Raw genomic sequence first — 20832 nt, forward strand, 5'->3', positions numbered from 1 at the left:
GGGCGCCTGGGTGGCACAGCGGTTAAGCGTCTGCCTTTGGCTCAGGGCGTGATCCCGGCGTTACGGGATCGATCCCCATGTCAGGCTCCTCCGCTGGGAGCCTGCTTCTTCCTCTCCCACTCCCCCTGCTTGTGTTCCCTCTCTCGCTGGCTGTCTCTATCTCTGTCAAATAAATAAATTTAAAAAATCTAAAAAAAATAAAATAAACCAAAAAATACAAAAACTTGAATTCAAAAGAATTGTACCCCATGTTTATTGCAGCATTATTTACAATAGAATTATAGAAGCAAATTATAGAAGCAGTCCAAGTGTCCATTGATAGATGAGTGGGTAAGGAAGATATGGTACATATATGCAATGTAGTATTATTCAGCCATAAAGAAAAATTGAAATCTTGCCGTTTGCAACAACACGGATGGAACTAGAGAGTATTATGCTAAGTGAAATAAATGATCAGAGAAAGACAAATACCATATGACTTCATTCATATGTGAAATTTAAGAAAGAAAACAAATGAACAAAGGAAAAAGAGAGAAGCCAAGAAACAGACTCTTAACTCTAGAGAACAAACTGATGGTGACCAGAAGGGAGGTGGGAAGGGGGATGGGTGAAATTGGGGATTAAAGAAAATAAAATTAAGGTCCTAATTTTTCTCCCCATAGGAAGAACTAAAGAATAAGCAATTCTGTTTTAAGCTTCTTAATTTTATGCTAAATTTATTTTACTCTAATAGCACGGTTAATTCTCATTTTGTTGTATTAGTTAAGAGAAATATTGGCAGAAGGAAATGAAGTCGGTGTATAATAGGCCCATTTGAGTGAGGGCTTTGGGAAGCCCAGCAGGAATAAGCCTCGTGATTGGAGAAGGCAGAGACAAGGTGGTAGGCAAAGAGCCTTTTCAGCGGTGCTTACCGTTTTTGTTTGTAGGCCTTTCTAGGAAATCTTTTTGAGCTGTACTTGTGTGCTGCAGGCATTCTTGGTGATCCGCCTAGATTAGGTTGACTTTTAGTGCCCCTCACAAAGGCAAAATCAAATTCAGTAAATCTGTTCTTTTTTTTAATTAGGTGTATTTTGCAATTTTAACATTCTTCCAACTCAAACATTTGTAGAAAGGGTGAGGGGCAAATACATAGTCTCGTGGTATGGCATTTCTTATTTTCTGCTTGAGAGACATGTTCCTTTCCCCTCCTTTCCTTTTAATCTTCCTGTTTCCTTGACACACCTGCTTCTGAACTCCATTTCATCTCTCCCTGCTGTGACAGTTCACTAGCACTTCACGGTACCTAAGGCTCTTTCAACTCTTATTTTCCACTAGCTGTCAGTTGCGAAATAAGGTTGCTTTGTTTGGGAGGGAAAGGGTAGAATCCTTTCTGAATGTCTCCTTTTCCTTTGAAGCAGGAGCACTTCAGAGACAATTGAACTGCTTTTAGGTTTTTCTTACCACCCAGCTTTTTCTTCTGATAGATCCTGCCGTGAACACAGTTCTGTTGATGACATCGATTTGTTGCTATGGAAATAGTGGTAATGTCACAGATTCAGCCCAGTGACTTTACTTCAGGTTCATGCAGGAGAAATGGGCAAGGCTTTAGGGGAGAACCTCATTAAAACTGAAAGCTATCAATTATAAGCAGGTGAAAGGTAAATGGAGCCAACCTTTTATATAATGAAAACAGAAGCAAACCCCTAGCTCATTGACTGCGTGCAGTTGAATACCCCAGCATGAATTCTGACCCACGAGAGTCTTTGACAAAATAAAAAATTTACACTTTCTCAGAGTATTTCTTCTACTTGAGTTTAAGTCTTTTAACCTGCATTATTTGCACAAAATTGTCTTTCTTTTGATCCTCAGGACATGGGCAGCAGCAGGTAGTTCCTTCCCCCGCCTCAGCGGCCAGTGCGCCAGCCAGCAAGCCCCAGCAGCAGAATGGGAGCTCAGCAATGGGTAAACGGCCACAGAAGGACATGTGCTAATTATACAGATCAGGCTTCTGAATCATGTTTTGAAATGTAATCTGGGACTAAAGAGAATTTTCAAAATGTCGTTCATGATCATTGCTTCTTGGAAAGGAGAAGTCCAGTTCTTACTGTAAAGTGTATGATTGAACAAATCATTAAAGATAGATCTTTAAAGATCTCTTAAAGATACTTAATATGCTTATTTTTATCGGGATGATATACTGTTCTCTGTTGATAATAGTTTATCTGGTACTTTCTCACATCTTACATTTTACACTCTCTTGACTTTGCGAATTTACATACCTTTTAAATTCTCGCCTTTTAACTATTTGGAATCCACTTGTCTCTCTCCAAGTTTCCGATTTGGGGTTCTCATGGGTATTTATCTTAACGTGAAAATGGTATCATTTATAGTGGTCATAGTCTTACGAATGGGGAATCGTTTTTTCCTTTAGCTCTCTCTGCAGTAGGTCTTGAGAGGCTATAATGGAATCATTTTGTTTAGTTTCTGGCTTTCACTTTAGGAACTACTATTGAAAATGATGATTTTGGTTGGATTTATTTTTAGAGGTTGGATTTATTTTTAGAGGTTCTTTTTTCTGCACAGCTTCTTATACACCACCTCCTCCCCTCCCCTCCCCTCCACCATTAATTTATCAATTTAGCAATGCTGAGATTTTAAGAAAAGCAAGGTTAAGACATCACTGATGTTGCTGTGAAACTATCAGGACATGGGACTTTTTCCCCATTGGTCTTCGATATTTTTATCTACCTTGCAATATCTGTCAGTCTGCTTTCTATCTCCCTTTGTAAGTGAATCTATTTATTTTATTTTTTAAAAGATTTTATTTATTTGAGAGAGAGAGAGCGAGATTGAGAGAGAACACGAGCAGGGGGAGAGGGTGAGGGAGAAGCAGGGAGTCTGATGCAAGGCTGAGTCCCAGGACCCTGGGATCATGACCTGAGCTGAAGGCAGACGCTTAACTGACTGAACCACCCAGAAGCCCCATAAGTGGATCTGTTTATATGCAACTAGAAAATTATGTACTGTTGAAGGAGGTCATGGACTAGATTTAGTATCTAAGATGGTAAATAATCTCATAGTGACTTCTTTAAGTCGAACTACAAATAGTGTGTTATTCTTCTCCCTCCTCCTACAGATTTATTTTCCCAATCTATTTTCCTATCTTTGGCTTAAGTTAACATTTATTCAGCTAATGTTGTCCAAACACACATCAACTGGGTGGCCAAAGAAAAAAAGACTGGCTGTGTATCGAGGGGAAGCATGTGTGTGTGTTATATAACTGTATCTTATAGAGAGTATTAGGTATGTCTACACATGCATATGTTCTTCTAAGGTCATGTGCTTCCTTGCATAATCTTGAGGCAATTATTACTGTTGTGCATGTAGTTCTCTCTTGACTCCCCAGTTAGAATAGAAAATGTTAAGATCCAGGACAGTCTATGTATAGTTTTTACTAAGTGCTACAAATACCTAGAATAGTGTCTTACAGGCTGTGGAAACTCAATAAAGAAATGCTGAATAATGGTAGATTTACATTTCCAGCCAAATTCCATCCTAAAGAAATGCTTTGGTAGAGAAGATATGAAGTAATTGGACGAAATTGTATTTTCTGAATTTGGAGGTTGACACTTTATAGAAACTGCGTATAAAGGAACTCATGTGTTTACAGGCTTTAGTTACCCTCTCTTTCCAAGTACATGGTAGCTGCTCAGGCTTGGATAAAGAAGCAGAGGGGATCCCGGTGCCCAGCCGCCTAGTTGTCTTGAACCAAAAACTGATTCTTGTCCTTTGGTCCCAACTAAACCCAGTCCCATAGACTTCATTCTAGACTTTTCAGTCCTGTAGACCTGTTGAACACTGTGAGTTTTCTGAGGATGTTTTGAGGTGAAATATTTGTGATAGGTATCCTTCACCTCAGATGGTTCATTCACTATGTCCCTTATCTTCTGGCCTTCCCTTTTGCTTTTTTTTCTTATGCAACTAGTGACTTGCTATCAGTTTTACAGTCAAGAAGGTTGGTTGATTTTCTTTCTCTGACGCATTATCTTGCGCATTAATTCAAAGGACAGTTTAAGAAGGATGGGCCTCAGAAAGAGCAGTGTCTGGACTCAGTACAATTATTACCTTGACCTCAGTCAGAGCTTCAGTTAGCAAATATAGTAGAAAACTTGTCTGCCCAGCTTTCATTCTCAGTCGCTTTTCTAGCCTCCTGTTTTGACATCTCTTGATTACTAAAAAGGAAGAACTTTGCCTCTCATTTTGTATAATTTCACCAGCGACACCTCAGTCACTGAGAGTTAGTATAAAATTTATATGATATTTACATAGAATAATGATGGTCCTCCTTTGTGTTTGTTTTTAAAGGTTCCACTACATCTAAGACTTATGGTGCCTCAAAGACATTTGGAAAAGCTGGAGGTACCAGCCTCGCGAACAGTGCTGGAGGAACACAGGTCAAAGTGGTACCCATTGCCAGCCTCACCCCTTACCAATCCAAGTGAGTTATTCCGTAGAGTAAGTTCCGAAGGTGCCCACGATATGGTGTTAGAGGTTATGACGGGCTCTTGAGTTATTTGTGTGAACTTCAGAGTCACCATACATAAAGTAAGTTTCTTTTTTTTCCTGCAAAGGGGGAGGACGGTACAAATTGTGGCAAACTTTAACTCTCTTACCATAAAAGAATGGCAAGAAAAGCAATCTGCTATAGCCCATGGAGTTTTGTTTTGAAAGAATTTGAATTGAAAAATACTCAATGCTTAAAGAATCCATTTATCGTCTTACGAGTAAAAATAAATATTTGTTGTAATTCAGAAGGCATTTCATCTTCTCATGATATAAATAAGTGCCTTTTAGTCTAAAAATTGTTACTATGATTTAGTTGACTAAGAGAATTGTACTATTTCTATAGCCACATTAATACACCCTGAACAGATATTTTCCATTAAAAGTTAATTTTAACAGTTAAAAATTAGGGAATTCTCTTTTCAGAATTATTTCAGATATGTTTTTATATACTCTTCAGTTCTTTGCAGTGCAGGGAAAATGAGTAAGGTAACTAATGTGCCCAACACTTGCGTTCAGCATGGGCCCCAGGACTGGGTTTTGGATCTTGTACCTCCTTTTTTTTAGTGGCCTCTGTCTGAGGTCATACTGCTTTAGTGTGTTTTTCTTTTGGTGGCTTACCAACACCATGTTCCATAATTTTGTATTTATATTCAGGGCGTGTTAGAATGGAGACAGAAGTTTGACACCAGTTTTATCAGTTCCCATAATTGAAAATAGTGGCGAAATATAATTGCTGGTATTACTGCATCTTCTAGCTTAGAACCTTTCATTAAGGGGATACTGTTGCCTTGGTGATGCTTTTTGGAGAAGGGAGAGAGTTTATAAATTTACTAATTTGACAGGAGAATGAGTCAGTGTTAAATCATCTTGTATGTTTTACTACTTGCTTATTCTATAAACTGTCAAACCTGTATGTTATCTTGGGGTTTTAATTAGCTGGATTAAAATGCAGCTTACATTGAAAAATGGAATATGCATAAGATAAGGAAGGCTATAGGAAGATGATAGGGAACCTTTTAGATCTTTCCCAGGTAAGACTCTGAGCACTAATATAATCTATTTGGCTTTTAGGTGGACTATCTGTGCTCGAGTTACCAATAAAAGTCAGATCCGTACCTGGAGCAATTCCCGAGGGGAAGGGAAGCTTTTCTCCATAGAACTAGTTGATGAAAGTGTGAGTATTTGTCAAGTGGGGAAATAGGAGTAGTCTGAGAAACAGGGCTCATCTCTGTGCAAGCCTATGTGATGAAAAACAGTAGTAGGCCAAAAATAAACGTGATTGTTATTGTTGTTTTTCCTCTTCTATAATCTTTTGATGCTGTCTGGGGCAAAGGGTTAAAGGTCTTTTTTTTTTTTTTCTAGAGGGGATTGTGTTGGGGGAGGAGGAGAGAGAATCTTAAGCAGGCTCCACGCCCAGCTTGGAGCCCGACACGGGGCTCAGTCCCTCATCCCTCAGATTGTGACCTGAGCCAAAATCAAGAGTCGGACGCTTAACCAGCTAAGCTTGCTAGGTGCCCCAAAGGGTTTAAAGTCTTTTAAAAAATCCTTTTATTTTATTTTAGTTTTATTTTTATTTACTTAAAAAAATTTTTTTTTAATTTATTCTTTTTAAGTAGGCTCTGTGCCCAACGTGGGGCTTGGCCTGAGGACCCTGAGATCAACAGTCACGTGTTCAGGGCACCTAGCTGGCCCAGTAGGTAGAGCGTGCAACTCTCTTGACTCTTTTTTTTTTTTTTTTTTTTTTTTTTAAGATTTGTCTATTTATTTGAGAGAAGGAGTGCATGAGTGGGTGGGGAGGGGCAGAGGGAGAGAATTTCGAGCAGACTCCCCACTGAGTGCAGAGTCTGACTCAGGGCTTGGTCTCACAGCCCTGAGATCATGATCCTGAGATCATGAGTCGAAACCAAGAATCAGACACTCAACTGAGTCACCCAGGCACCGCTAGAGCCTGGGACTCTTGATCTCAGGGTTGTGAGTTCGAGCCCCTTGTTGGGTGTGGGCTTTACTTAAAACAAACAAAATCTTTAACAACAACAAAAAAAAGAGTCTCATACTCTATCAACTGAGCCAGTTAGGCGCCCCTGAAATCCTTGATTTTTTTTTTTTTTAAAGATTTTATTTATTTATTCGACAGAGATAGAGACAGCCAGCGAGAGAGGGAACACAAGCAGGGGGAGTGGGAGAGGAAGAAGCAGGCTCACAGCGGAGGAGCCTGATGTGGGGCTCGATCCCATAACGCCGGGATCACGCCCTGAGCCAAAGGCAGACGCTCAACCGCTGTGCCACCCAGGCGCCGCCTGAAATCCTTGATTTTAAATGAAAGCATTTGTAGCAATAGAAATTAGTTTTCTAATGTTTGAACAGCCTCATGAGCAAGAGAAACCAGAGACACACTGTCTGGCCTGTTTGCAGGGTAAACTGAAGCCCAGAGAAGTGATGTCTGCTTATGAGCAAAGTGTTGCTTTGGGCCACAGCAGAAAGCATGCACCAGCCACCTTGAAAAGTGAACAGTTTTGTGGGAGATGGATTCTGCTTGTGTAGACTCTATGCTTTACTTAAACAAAACAAAACCATGATGAAGAAACAAAAAATCCAAGTTGTGGAATCTTGACAGTCTTGTTAGCTGTTTCTCTGTTAGTTTTGTGTATAATTCCTAATGTGTACTTGACACATTGTTTTCAATCTGCTGCATATTTCCTATTGGTTCAAACTTCTGAGAAGGCAAAAAAAAAAATAGGTGGTTTGTTTTTGTTGTTTGTTTTTGGAAGATGGACTAACACCCCAAATGTATTGACTGTATGATGGTAGAATCAATATCAGAACCCAATTTTTTACCAGATTATCAGTCTAATCTGTCAGGTGGCTAAAATTTAGCCCTTTCTTTAAGTTTCTTATCCATCTGTAGTTTTTCTTGTTTGTTTTAAGTAATCTCTGCACCCAACGGGGGGCTTGAACTTACAACCCTGAGATCAAGAGCCGCATGCTCCCCTGACCGAGCCAGCCAGGCGCCCCCATCTATAGTATTTTGACTGATGGAAAAGTGAAAGTGAAAATCAAATCACAGGCAACTTGAAAACATGGTGTATTGTAACATTTTGGCAATGACTCTGAAATATGATGTAATTCCTTGCTTGGTACGTGCGTGAGGGCAGCTGGTGAATCATTTGGCTCATCAGACTTCCTTGTGGGCTTCATTTGTGTCACTCAGTGTTCACAATTTATTTTTATTTTTGTTGTCAGAATATTCAAATCACTAGGTTTCTTGTGGTTTTTTTTTTATTTTGCTTTTTTTTTTAGGTCTCTAACTTGAAGTTAAAGCACCGTAGCTGGATCAGCCAGTTAAACCTAGCTTGTTCCGTTGTGGTGAATAATGAGTTCGTGACTATAAAATGTGTGTTTCTGGGGGTGTCTGTAGCTCTCTCACACATCCTGTTTGTGCTTGTGTTACTGCCTTAAAGATGTCATTTTGACACTAAAGTGTCCTCTTTTTCAGGGGTAAAACTTGATAAACACAATTCTAACCTGCTGTTGCATGCTTCTGCAGGGTGAAATCAGAGCTACTGCTTTCAATGAGCAAGTGGACAAGTTCTTTCCCCTTATCGACATGAACAAGGTAGGGTAGTGTTTCGTTGAGAACCGAAACCGTTGAGTGGTACCAGGAGGAGTGAGGGGACTCTCGTCCACTGAAGAGCTGCGTGGTGGTAAGGAGTTGCTTGTTTAATCTGATAGACTACCCACAGTCCGTGGCTTGCCTCTTTTGCAGGTCTATTATATCTCTAAAGGCATCCTGAAGATTGCTAACAAACAGTTCACAGCTGTTAAAAATGACTATGAGATGACCTTCAATAATGAGACTTCTGTCATGCCCTGTGAAGATGGTCATCATTTACCTACAGTTCAGTTTGATTTCACAGGGATTGGTGACCTGGAGAGCAAGCCTAAAGACTCACTTATAGGTAAGTCTGTGTATGAGACTAAAGAGAGTTGTGATAACTAGTTTTGTTTGCAACATAATAAGGGAAGTGTAAGACTTAAGCGCTTGCCATTCAACCTTTGATCATGCTGTAATGGGTGCCTTGACCATTTTTGCTAACACATTGTGCCTGTATTTTAGACATAATTGGGATCTGCAAGAGCTACGAAGATGCCACCAAAATCACAGTGAAGTCTAACAACAGAGAAGTTTCTAAGAGAAATATCTATTTGATGGACATGTCAGGGAAAGTGGTGACTGCTACTCTGTGGGGAGAAGATGTAAGTATTTGCCTTGAGCAGTCAGAGCGTGTGCGGGAGGCAGAGACTAGAGAGCTGGGCGGCTGTCTTTTCTTAGAGTTGTGGAGCGTTGGCCGTGTAGGCCCTTCCTAAAGAAGGATTGAGCTGGCCAGGGAATATCTGAAGTCCTTTATTTGATTTACTTTGGTGAAATATGCTGTGATCTTAGTTTTACACGGTGAAATGATCTTCCCTTTAACTCTAGATTAGATTTGCTGTATCTTTGAACAGATTCTGGTGTGTGAGGTTATGTTGGATAGATTCCATGTACCATTTATTGCATTTACTCTGCAATTGACTCTTTTCCTTGTTTTCTATAAAAATGTTCTGTGTGTTCTTGCTGCTAGTGACACCTGTTCACTGTATTTGTTTGGTGTTTTTGTTGTTACTCAGGCTGATAGATTTGATGGTTCTAGACAACCCGTGATGGCTATCAAAGGAGCCAGAGTTTCTGATTTTGGTGGACGGAGCCTCTCTGTACTGTCTTCAAGCACGGTCATTGTGAATCCTGACATCCCAGAGGCCTATAAGCTTCGTGGATGGTAGGTTTTATGGGGCTAAACAAAGGGGTTGTTTGAGCCTGGCCTTTGAGTGAGGAGAGCGAGCTCTTTTGGCTCTTATGATCAGTATGTGAGCTGTCTGCAGAGCAGAGGGCTTTGTTACTGAATGGAGCAGTTCCTATATTTCTTGGAAGCATTATGCCTTCTGAGAAGATGGCTTTAAAGCCCTTAAACTGACAAACCTGTAATCCCATGACAAACCCAGAGATTCCAGAGGAGGCAGGCAGAATGGAAGCGCTGCTGCTGACCTCGATCCTGCCAAAATAAGGGGAGCCCAGGCTCTCACGACTGTGTGCTGAAGGACTGTGAGCCGGAGGCAACTTTGTTTCCTAGGTTTAAAGCTGTGGGCTTCTGTGGGGTGGGGGAAGAGTGTGCGTCCTTGTTCTGTCCAGTTGTAGGTGCTGATCACATCTTGTAGTGTGCGTTCACTGGACTCTGATAAAGTGTGCTGGGAACAGTGGGCTTTTGTTGGCATTCTGTTGTTATTCCCCAAGCACTCAGGGGCTGAGGAGAGCCTATTAAAATCTCCTCACTATATATAGCTTTGTAGGGTGTTAAAACTCTGCCTTTAAGGAGCACTTCAAACTGAAACACGGTATGCAAGAATTGATGTGGTCTGGGAAAACACTTTAACCAGCTCAAGCTTTAATAATTTCTGTAGCTGTAGTCCCGGGGGAGTTGTGTCAGTTTCCACCTATGTCCTAGGGTTTTAGTACTTAAAGAATTAGCTCCTATGACATACTTCTCACTTTTATTTTGAGTGTAATGTGAACCACTAGTAGCACTAGTAGTTGAGTAATTTCATGAAACAGCTACGAGAGTGTTCTTGTCACTCAAGCCAGCCTCCTGAGTGTCCACACGCATCTCTGTGTAACAGTCCTGGTAGCTGGCATTGCATTAGTTAGGGCCTCTTTGTAGTCTGACCAGAAATAGCCACAGCTTTGGTTTGTCCTTATGCTTGATTTTCTTTCGGGCTCTAGAGCTCAACCCCAGGTTAATTGCATGCCCACATTAAGGTCTTCATATTTTACTTGTCAATAACAGTGATCCTGGTCAACAGTAAAAGACATGGCTGTCTCCAGAGTAGAATAACTTGGCATTGATCAAAAAGAAGTCCCATGCACACCCCACCTAGGCAAGGGTGGGAGATGTTAGATCTTGGTTATAACAACGTGGGATTTTTTTTTTTTTTTGTAAGAAGGGCTACCTCTGTCCTTCCTCCGTTGATTCTTGATGAGCTGTCTTTGGTGGCAAATGTCTCCTTGGAGTTTTTGAAACCATAAATTGGTGTAGCTAGTAGTGGTGAAACAGATTTATGGACCTTGCTGTGCTTCTGTGACGGATTTAGCCACTTACCTGACAGAATGTGAAGGCGATTGTCTGCAGCTTAGGGCGTCCGTTCTGTTAGATGGTCTCTTTTTAAAAAGCCTGTTCTGTACGTGGTTAGCTTTTAGTTATCCTCCTTTTAATCTCATACTGACTGGCATGTTTTTAATCTCATACTGACTCTTCCCTGCCACAAGTATGTTTCTGAGCCACTTTCCTTCATACCAGCTGATACGTGATCAAGAAGTATAATCAGTTTTAATAATAATGTAGCATAAATTAATGTTAATTTTGATATTGGCATAGTTAAAATCTCACTAAGAAAATAATCTACGAGAAAATAGATAATATCTTCTGTTAAATTACTTTGGGTTATATAATCCTTTAAACTCTATATCAGGCTTATAAAATCTTTTCTTTTTATGATTCTATTTATTTGAGAGAGAGCACAAGCTGGGAGAGGGGCAAAGGGAAAGGGACAAGCAGACTCCCTGCTGAACGTGGAGCCCAAGGCAGGGCTCAGTGCCAGGACCCTGAGGTTATGACCTGAGCCGAAGTCAGACGCTTAGAAGTCAGACACTTAAACCAACTGAGCCACCCAGGCGCCCCAGGCTTATAAGATCTTTTACCCTGGGAACATTTTTTTGCCACCATGTTGTAATGTGGGGACTGTCACTTTCTATGCTGGTATATTTCAGTAATGATAAAAATGCAGCTGTTGATTGAGAATGAGCATCAGTAGCCTAAAGTACTATGTACCAGATGCTAATTTAAGAAAAGGTGGTTGTATTTTGGCACTGTCTTTCTTGACCACTGGGGGGCATCAAAGCAATTGAGATGAAAAGAGGTCATTCCCTTCCTGCAGTTGGCTTCAGGTACAAGGAGGAAGATACTCATTTCAGGCCACATGACCATGACCTATGAAAGTTGGACGAGTAGGGCGTTGGGGGTGTGGATAGCCTGTATCTGGCATCTAGAAACAAGTAGCATATTCAATAATTATATAAAGTGCCTGTTGTTCTTTGGGTTTTTTTTCAGGTTTGACTCGGAAGGACAAGCCTTAGATGGTGTTTCCATCTCTGATCTAAAGAGTGGAGGAACAGGAGGGAGCAACACCAACTGGAAAACTTTATATGAGGTTAAATCCGAGAACCTGGGCCATGGTGACAAGGTATCCCACATTCCTAACTTTCTTCACAAAAGCACATAAAGTGTGCAAAAGGATGAGTTTTCAAACCTGATTTCTGGTCCTAGCTATCAGACATCCATTCAGACCTATGGTTCTTAACTGGAGCTCTGACCAGAGCATGGCGTGACGGTTGAGAAGCACTGCCGGAGTGAGGGGGCCGTGCCTGCATGTTGTATCTCTCACATATCTTGAGGCCAAAAAAATGTTAAGAGTTCTGACTTAGAGAGTTGTTTAATTCTTAGAGGGATCTCAATGAAGCGGTAATGATTTCGGGTCCGTATTTATTTTTGGTAATTGTTCCTGCAAATCGAAATGCCCACATACCAAGAAGATGCGTTTTGAGTTTAGAGCCAACACTGAGCATTAGTGAGGCTCCATGTCAGACATCAGGCGGTTCACACGGGCCTTCGCTGGCTGCACGACTCTAACCTCTCACGGGCCGAGTGTTTGCCCCTATTCTCTGGCGGGAGTTGGCTCTCGTATTTGACTTTAGTTAACGGCTTCCTTTCAATGTTTGTATGTAGTGACGCTCTTGCTGTCTTGACCTAAACCTGTGTCCTGCCAGCAGTTCAGTATTTAAGTCATTTATTTCTCCCTTATGCTCCCCAAAACATAATTCCTACTTTTCTTATTTCCGTATTATATAATACAGTTTTTACTCCCCACTGTCTCATTTCACCCCACTCCCTTATGCAGCGTTGTCATCGGCGGCACCTTGTGATGCTGTCATACAGCACCTTGAGACTTAACAGTAGACGGATCCATGTTGTCCTGGCAGGGGAGCAGCTAGTCTTCAGGTTCTCTTGACACCCACTTTCCTTCTTAGATCTAAGAAATCAGGCCTGCGAGGCGCTAGGGCGGCTCAGTCGGTTAAGCGTCTGCCTTCGGCTCAGGTCATGATCGCGGAGTCCTGGAATCAAGCCCAGCATTGGGCTCCCTGCTCGGTGGGGAGCTTGCTTCTCCCTCTCCCTCTGCTGCTCTCTCTGCTGTGCTGTTTCTCTGTCAAATAAATAAATAAAATCTGAAAGAAGGAAGGAAGGAAAGAAAAGAAAAGAGAAAAAGAAAAGAAAGAGAAATCAGGCCTGGGGGCACCTGGCTGGCTCAGCTGGAAGAGTGTGTGATTCTTGGATCTCAGGGTTGTGATTTCGAGCCCCTCATTGGATGTAGAGATTACTTAAAAATAAGTAAATAAATGTTTAAAAAAGAAAAGAAAGCAGGCCTGGAGAGCACCTATTTGCACCCAAACTTTAAGGTCATGCATTGAGTCTGGATCTTACCTGGAAATACAGAAAAACTCAATAGGCATTCTCCTAGGAGACTTTCTCCTAGGGTGTAATCTCTACACACACTGTGGGGCTCAGACACACAGCCCCAAGATCAAGAGTCGCATGCTCTTCTGACTGAGCCGGCCAGGCGCCCTGAGCCTTACTTTCTTAGAGCCTTTTTTGGTCTGAGACATTGGGAAGCCCCAGAGGTTGCTGACCTGGCTCTAACTTTGGAGTACACGCAGAGGGAGCTGTTCACCCCCCAAAATTATTCACTCTGTATCCTCTCTGTGAGAGTTAAAAAGCAAAACAAATAGGGACAATGGAAAGCCAGAGCACATGACTTAGTCCTTGCTACATTGACTTCTCCGTGATCTCCCCGAGTCGCCTCAGACCAGAGTTGGCACACAGCTGCGTGTGTGCGTGCGCACGTCGTGTGGGGCTGCTCCCGCACCGCAGCCGCAGAGAGAGCAGCTGCGACAGAGCCGGTGACTGGATGGCTCCAAAGCCTAAAATACGTCCAGTCTGGCTTTCTACAAAGTTTGCCACCGTGGCCTAGAGAAGGATGAAGGTGAATGTAGGCCCCGGAAGTCACTGCTGTTGTTTTTCCTGCGGGAGGATGGTTGGACATAGCGACACTAGGTTCGCCCGCATTCCCCTGTATTTCCTCCATCTGTTACCTTTGGAGAGTCAGAGGAACGGGAGGAACGAATGTGTTCTAGGTCTCATGTCACTCTTTCCTCCCGAAGGCCGACTATTTTAGCTCTGTGGCGACAGTAGTCTATCTTCGCAAAGAGAACTGTATGTATCAGGCCTGCCCAACTCAGGACTGCAATAAGAAAGTGATTGACCAACAGAATGGATTATACCGCTGTGAGAAGTGCGACAGTGAATTTCCCAACTTCAAGTACCGCATGATCCTGTCAGTAAGTAGAATGGGTAGATGGGAAGTGCTGTGGTCCTCGAGTCCCTACCAAATGCCAAGGTCCTGTAGAGACAACAGCAAAAGTAAGATTGCTTGTGGTAGGAAGCCTGCAGATGCGTGAGTGCTATAGGGTCTGTTCTCGTACTAAAAGTTTGTTTTCATACCAGAAAGTTGCGTTTAGATACCCAGCTGATTTCGGTTGCTGTGTGTAGTACAGTTGCAGCATTGGTGACACTCTCCTGCTAACTGTTAGGAAGATAAATTAATTTGAAATGGCATTTCTGGAGAGCAGTAATTGTACTTATACCGCCAATGCCTATATTTAGTTATTTTTCTTGTAGATAATCTGTTCCTCTTAGCCTTCGTAGGGCTGACTTCTCAGGAATGTGACTGCATGCTGATGTGGGAGTGTGGCTTTTTTGCATTGTAAGAATTGTTTCTGTTTTAAAAACCTTTAAAGTGAAGGGTGTCCTTTAAAAAAAATCATAATACTAAATGATAATAAAGGTATAAGAAAATAGGTTGCATTTTTCTAGAAGGTGATTTGGCAATAATATATCAGGAGCCTTAAAAATGTTTATATTTTCTGGCACATTAAACACTTGGAGGGAATTTCTTCTAAGAAATCATCAGAGATGTTACAGCTGTGTAAAATTATTTGTTACTGTGTTATTTTGAAAACTTCGATGCAACTTAAACTTCCTTAATATTATATTGGTTATACGTAAGTAATGAATCATGGAACTTTACATCAAAAACTAGGGATGTACTGTATGGTGACTAACATAATATAATAAAAAAATATAATTAAAAAATATTATATTGGTTAATTCCTTTATTATATATCTGTAGTGCCAGGTCCTGTGGAATACCATGAAGGCATCAGAATTTGCCAATTATTTGACAGTTTTCTACAGTTAAAATACTTGAAAATGACATATGTTCAGGTTTATTAATTAAAATGGCAAATTTTAATGGTATGTTCGATATAGTCTTGAAGTATGTACACATAGAAAACAGACTGAGAGGACAAATACCAGAGTGTTGATTGAGGTTATTTCTGGTTGATTTCTAGTTTCTTCTGCATTTTCCTTTTTTTTTTTTTTTTTTTTTTTTCTTGTAATAGGAAATTTTTTTTTAAATCTTTTTAGATTAAAAAAGAAATGATTTTACTTATCCTTTCTATATTCTAATTGCTCCATAAAATGTTAGTTCAGCAGGAAAGTTCTACATTTAAGCTTGGTATTTTTACAGAAAATAAACATGAACCTAACTTAATCGAAGCAGGATGGAGAAAATTGTTTTAGATGGTTTATCAGCCTTTCTGGGAAACTCGTAAGTAGGAATCCCAGCACACTGGTTTCACGAGATGGTGTCTCCATTGTCACCCTCCTCAGCCCTGTTGAGCGGTGCTCTTTGCCTCTAGGAATAGCATGAGGTAAACAAACTGTAGGTGTGAACCCTGGTGTATGACATATTTTCTCATATATGTGAGTGTTTTTAACTTTTCTGGTCCGCTATTTTTTCATCATAACTTTTGATATTAAACCTCCATGTATAATCTAAGCGAATATGTAGAATCGTCAACTTGACACCTTAAAAAAAAACCTTCGCTTTCTTGTTTGTACTAAGACTTATAGCAACTGGATTCCATGTGATCCACTTTCTTCCCTGACTCTCCCCTGTTTAATTTTACCGTGGTCTAATTGGAGGCATTTCTGTTGCTAGTGGCGGCTGGATGAAGGGTGTTAAGCTCAGGCTTCTACATAGTCCGGGAGGTTCAGCAGTGTCCGGAACTAATCTTACAGAACTAGTGACTGAAGGACGTACAATTTAAAATGCAGAGAACCTGCCCTTACTCTTTGGAGGCTCATTCAAAACCTTGAGTCCAAAGGGCTTTGCACCCAGTCTGGTGTACATGGGTTCTGTGTTTAAAGGAGAGTTTAGTTGGGTTGTTATCTCCACTGAAATCTGAAATCACATATCCACAGCATATTGTGTTCCTGCTGTGATCCAGACTTATATTTTAAACTTCTTTCTCCCATAGTTTTCACATTCTTCTGAAAAAATATAGCATATATAGTAGTAGTATTTTAATTATTTTAATGAGTGGAAAAAAGTTAATCCTCCAGTCTCCTGAGTGTGTCTTTCTTTTATTATTTCTTGGCTAAATAATATATGTTTTTTAGGTAAATATTGCTGATTTTCAAGAGAATCAGTGGGTCACTTGTTTCCAAGAGTCTGCAGAGGCCATCGTTGGACAAAGCACTTCTTATCTTGGGGAGTTAAAAGAGAAGGTTGGCCTCATCTTTTATTATTACTGTAACACTTGTCAATAACACCCTTTTTTTGCCCTTCAATTTTTTTTTTTTTAATTTCTTTTGGATGTTGTGTATAGTTTCTCAGTCTGATGATTATTTAAGAGCTCATCTGATTCTGTTGAATTTTGTCCACCTTGGGTATGCTAACAATGAGTAATCAAGTAATGTATAAAGAAGTGCTTTATGGGCTCCTGGCTGGCTCTATCGGTAGAGCACGCAATGCTTGATCTCAGGGTTGAGTTTAAGCTCCACGTCGGGTGTGGAGACTACTTTAAAAAAAAAAAAAAGTGCTTTAAAAACAGCACTTAATTTTTTTTTAAGATTTTATTTATTTATTTGACACAGAGCAAGAGAGGGAACAGAAGCAGAGCGAGTGGGAGAGGGAGAAGCAGGCTTCCCACTGAGCAGGGAGCCTGATGTGGGGCTCGATTCCAGCATCCTGGGATCATGACCTGAGCCAAAGGCAGACGCTTAACAACTGAGCCACCCAGGCGCCCCTAAAAACAGCACTTTAGAAGTATAAACCACTTATTTCTCCTATTCCTGTTAGCACACTAAAGTTGTGTGCCTATAATCACTTGAGATCTGGAAGGTATCTTCTCAAGTAATCTGAAGTACAGGTGTGCTCTTTTAACATAATAAACACGTTCCTGAAAAGTTGAGTCAAATCCTGCTTTAAATTCACATATAAGGTACTTGCTACTCTAGGTCATGCAGTTCGTACGAAGTAGCTTTCTTTCGTAAGAGAACTTTATCCATTTCATCTTTATAAATATGTATTTTTATATATTAGGTTTATTTAATGTAGGGAATAGATAACTAATTATGCTAAATGTAGGAAAGAATCTCAGATAAAATGTGTAAAGATGGGGACGCCTGGGTGGCTCAGTTGGTTAAGCGTCTGCCTTTGGCTCAGGTCATGGTCGCAGGGTCCTGGGATCAAGTCCTGCATCGGGCTCCCTGATCAGTGGAGAGTCTGCTTCTCCCTCTCTCTCTGCCCCTCTCCCCACTTATGCTCTGTCTCTCAGATAAATTTAAAAAATTGTTAAAAATGTGTAAAGATGGGGGCACCTGGGTGGCTCAGTCGTTAAGCGTCTGCCTTCGGCTCACGGTGTGATCCCGGCGTTCTGGGATCGAGCCCCACATCAGGCTCCTCCGCTATGAGCCTTCTTCTTCCTCTCCCACTCCCCCTGCTTGTGTTCCCTCTCTCGCTGGCTGTCTCTCTCTCTCTGTCAAATGAATAAATAAAATCTTAAAAAAAAAAAATGTATAAAGATGACCAATGAAAGCTGTGTTTTCTGGGCCACACAAATTAGCATCTATCTAAGATTTTTCCTCCAAATTGGTTAGAAAACTTATAAATAAACCACTACGGGAAAAAAACACACACACACACACACCACTAAGAAAAAAAGATTTGGGGGCGCCTGGGTGGCGCAGTCATTAAGCGTCTGCCTTCGGCTCAGGTCGTGATCCCGGCGTTATGGGATCAAGCCCCACATCGGGCTCCTCTGCTGGGAGCCTGCTTCTTCCTCTCCCACTCTCCCTGCTTGTGTTCCCTCTCTCGCTGGCTGTCTCTAACTCTTCAAAAAAAATAAAAATAAATAAATAAAAAATCTTTAAAAGAAAAAAAGATTTGTCGTTTGTTTGGTGTGTTTTTCTTATTCTTTCCTGTCTTCAGTATGTCCATTCAACTCCCCTGCCTCCCCTGACACACATTTTTTTTTTTTTTTAAGATTTTATTTATTTATTCGACAGAGATAGAGACAGCCAGCGAGAGAGGGAACACAAGCAGGGGGAGTGGGAGAGGAAGAAGCAGGCTCATAGTGGAAGAGCCTGATGTGGGGCTCGATCCCATAACGCCAGGATCACGCCCTGAGCTGAAGGCAGACGCTTAACTGCTGTGCCACCCAGGCGCCCCTGACACACATCTTTTAAAAATTGTTTGTGAGATCTCTGAAAATAATGCCAACAAGCCCTTTTGTAGAAATAACTGGAATTGACTTTAAAGTATGATGGTATCTTTCATCTGTTTTGCCTGGTTCTTTATTTTCATATCAGATTTTAAGGCTCGAGGCAGCTTTTCAGGGTTTTTTATGAGCTTATTACATTTGACTGTTTTTACTGCCGGTGAATAAGGACATATAGAAACTCTTCCCTCAGGAACCATGAAATATTCTTGGAGTGCACGCTCCATGCTTTCTCATGCTTTCTCTAATCTTGAAGAATAATGGCAATTGGTATAATTTTCTTAAGGTTTAACACATTGTTTTATTTACGTATCTGAAAGCCCAGAGGACTTTGTGTGTATATGTGAAGTAACTTTTACACAGGAGTTCTGTGTAGCAAAGCCATTTTCATGCTCTATGTGGCTTGAAAAGATAATATTGACTGATATGAACTGTTAATTTTATATAAAGTTACCGCAAATTTATTTTACGCATATTTATATAAAATGCTTTCTCTGATTCCTTTCTGTTTACCATACTTTTTTTTTTTTTTTATAAAAAAGCTTAATTAGTGGGGCACCTGGCTGGCTCAGTCGGTTGAACATGTGACTCTTGATATCAGGGTCATGTATTCGAGCCCCACATTGGGTGTAGAGATTACTTTTTTTTAAAAAGGTAAAAAAAGCTTACGTAGTGTTTGAGGGACAAGAGAAAGAGGGAGAGAACTGTGTTTTTCAAACTTTCCCTAATCTTCACCCACTTCACCTGTCTTCTTCACTTGCTCACAAATCACTATAAATGCAGAGACTAAAACAGTATGACAACTTGAACTTTTTTCTGTGGTTTTTTCCCTCAATTCTTTTTTTTTTTAAGATTTTATTTTTATTTTTTTAAGGTTTTTTTTTTTTGTTTTTTCTTTAAAGATTTTATTTATTTGTCAGAGAGAGAGTGAGAGCACAAGCAGGGGCATTGGCAGGCAGAGGGAGAAGCAGGTCCCTGCTGAGCAAGGAGCTTGATGCAGGGCTCGATCCCAGGACCCTGAGATCATGACTTGAGCTGAAGGCAGACGCTTAACCAACTGAGCCACCCAGGCGTCCCTTTAAGATTTTATTTTTAAGTAAATCTCTGCATCCAACGTGGAACTCGAACTCACAACCCTGAGGTTCCATCACAAACTTTTGAAGTTTAGAAATGTGTTTTCTGGGGCGCCTGGGTGGCGCAGTTGTTAAGCGTCTGCCTTCGGCTCAGGGCGTGATCCCAGGGTCCTGGGATCGAGCCCCACATCAGGCTCCTCCGCTGGGAGCCTGCTTCTTCCTCTCCCACTCCCCCTGCTTGTGTTCCCTCTCTCGCTGGCTGTCTCTCTCTGACAAATAAATAAAATCTTTAAAAAAAAAAAAAAAGAAAGAAATGTGTTTTCTAAGAGTGGTTTAATTTATTATTATTATTGGGAAATATGCATAACATAAAATTTACCATTTTAACCATTTTTAAGTTTAAGTTCAGTACACTCATTAAATACTAATTCTCCATTTCCCCTTCCTCTGGCCTCTGGCAAACATTTTACTTTCTGTCTCCCTGAATTTGACTACTGTAGGTAGAGTATTTTAGTTTTTTAACAAAATTCTACCTAAACAGTTTTATGTAATGAAGTGTCACCTGTAGATTAGTTATTCCTAAGTAATTTAAACCACTGGGGGTAATATATTTTTGAGAGAGGTTTTTATCAAAAGTCTTCAAAAATCTTTTTTCTAAAGATTTTATTTTGGGTGCGCCTGGGTGGCTCAGTCGGTTAAGCGTCTGACTTCAGCTCAGGTCATGATCCCAGGGTCCTGGGATCAAGCCCTACATCGGGCTCCCTGTTCAGTGGGAAGCCTGCTTCTCCCTCTGCCTCTGCTGCTCTCCCTGCTTGTGTTCCCTCTCTCACTCTCTCTCTCTGTCAACAAAATAATAATAATAATAAATAATAATAAATAAAGATTTTTATTTTTAAGTAATCCCTACACCCAATGTGGGGCTCAAACCTATAACCCCAAGATCCAGAGTCACATGCTCTTCTGACTGAGCCAGCCAGGAGCCCCTCCAGAAATCTTAATGGATATTTTCAAATGGTCTGGTAGCTTCCATGCCTAAAGTTTTACATTTGTTTTTGCAGAATGAGCAAGCATTTGAGGAAATTTTCCAGAATGCCAACTTCCGATCTTTCACATTCAGGATCAGGGTGAAACTAGAGACCTACAATGTAAGTGGGGTCACCTGGGGTGCAGAAGGGTTGGCAGTGGGAAGCTGCTGTCTGTCACCCACAGCAACAGTACAGTGGCAGCTGTCACTTAATTGCATACTGTGTGACAGACCCAGGGCTAAGCACCCTGCACTTATTACTCATTGAATCTTCCCAGCGCCGAGGAAGGGAGCTTAGAGCGCTTGAGTGTTCTGTCTAGTGCTGAGCACCTAGGGGGAAATGCTGTGCGGTCTCTTCAGTT

General features: G+C 41.0%; 1 protein-coding gene across 5 annotated transcripts in view; it reads left to right on the forward strand.

Moving 5' to 3' along the window:
* The window catches only part of RPA1 (replication protein A1), a 63799-nt gene that overhangs the window by 40742 nt on the left and 2225 nt on the right, over window positions 1–20832 (forward strand). For 3 of the 5 annotated variants that reach the window (XM_045773259.2, XM_087854677.1, XM_045773260.2), the window contains 11 exons: window positions 1849–1941; window positions 4345–4477; window positions 5617–5719; window positions 8090–8158; window positions 8309–8501; window positions 8660–8799; window positions 9211–9359; window positions 11742–11874; window positions 13907–14083; window positions 16272–16379; window positions 20505–20591. In XM_045773259.2, the coding sequence (XP_045629215.2) occupies window positions 1849–1941; window positions 4345–4477; window positions 5617–5719; window positions 8090–8158; window positions 8309–8501; window positions 8660–8799; window positions 9211–9359; window positions 11742–11874; window positions 13907–14083; window positions 16272–16379; window positions 20505–20591 (1385 nt within the window). The remainder of the gene's footprint in view (window positions 1–1848; window positions 1942–4344; window positions 4478–5616; window positions 5720–8089; window positions 8159–8308; window positions 8502–8659; window positions 8800–9210; window positions 9360–11741; window positions 11875–13906; window positions 14084–16271; window positions 16380–20504; window positions 20592–20832) is intronic. The other 2 variants (XM_045773261.2, XM_045773262.2) reach the window with 1 other exon arrangement.

The sequence above is a fragment of the Ursus americanus genome, chromosome 23 (genome assembly GCF_024610735.1).
Source record: "Ursus americanus isolate L20-20 chromosome 23, mUrsAme1.1.p, whole genome shotgun sequence".
NCBI lineage: Eukaryota > Metazoa > Chordata > Mammalia > Carnivora > Ursidae > Ursus > Ursus americanus.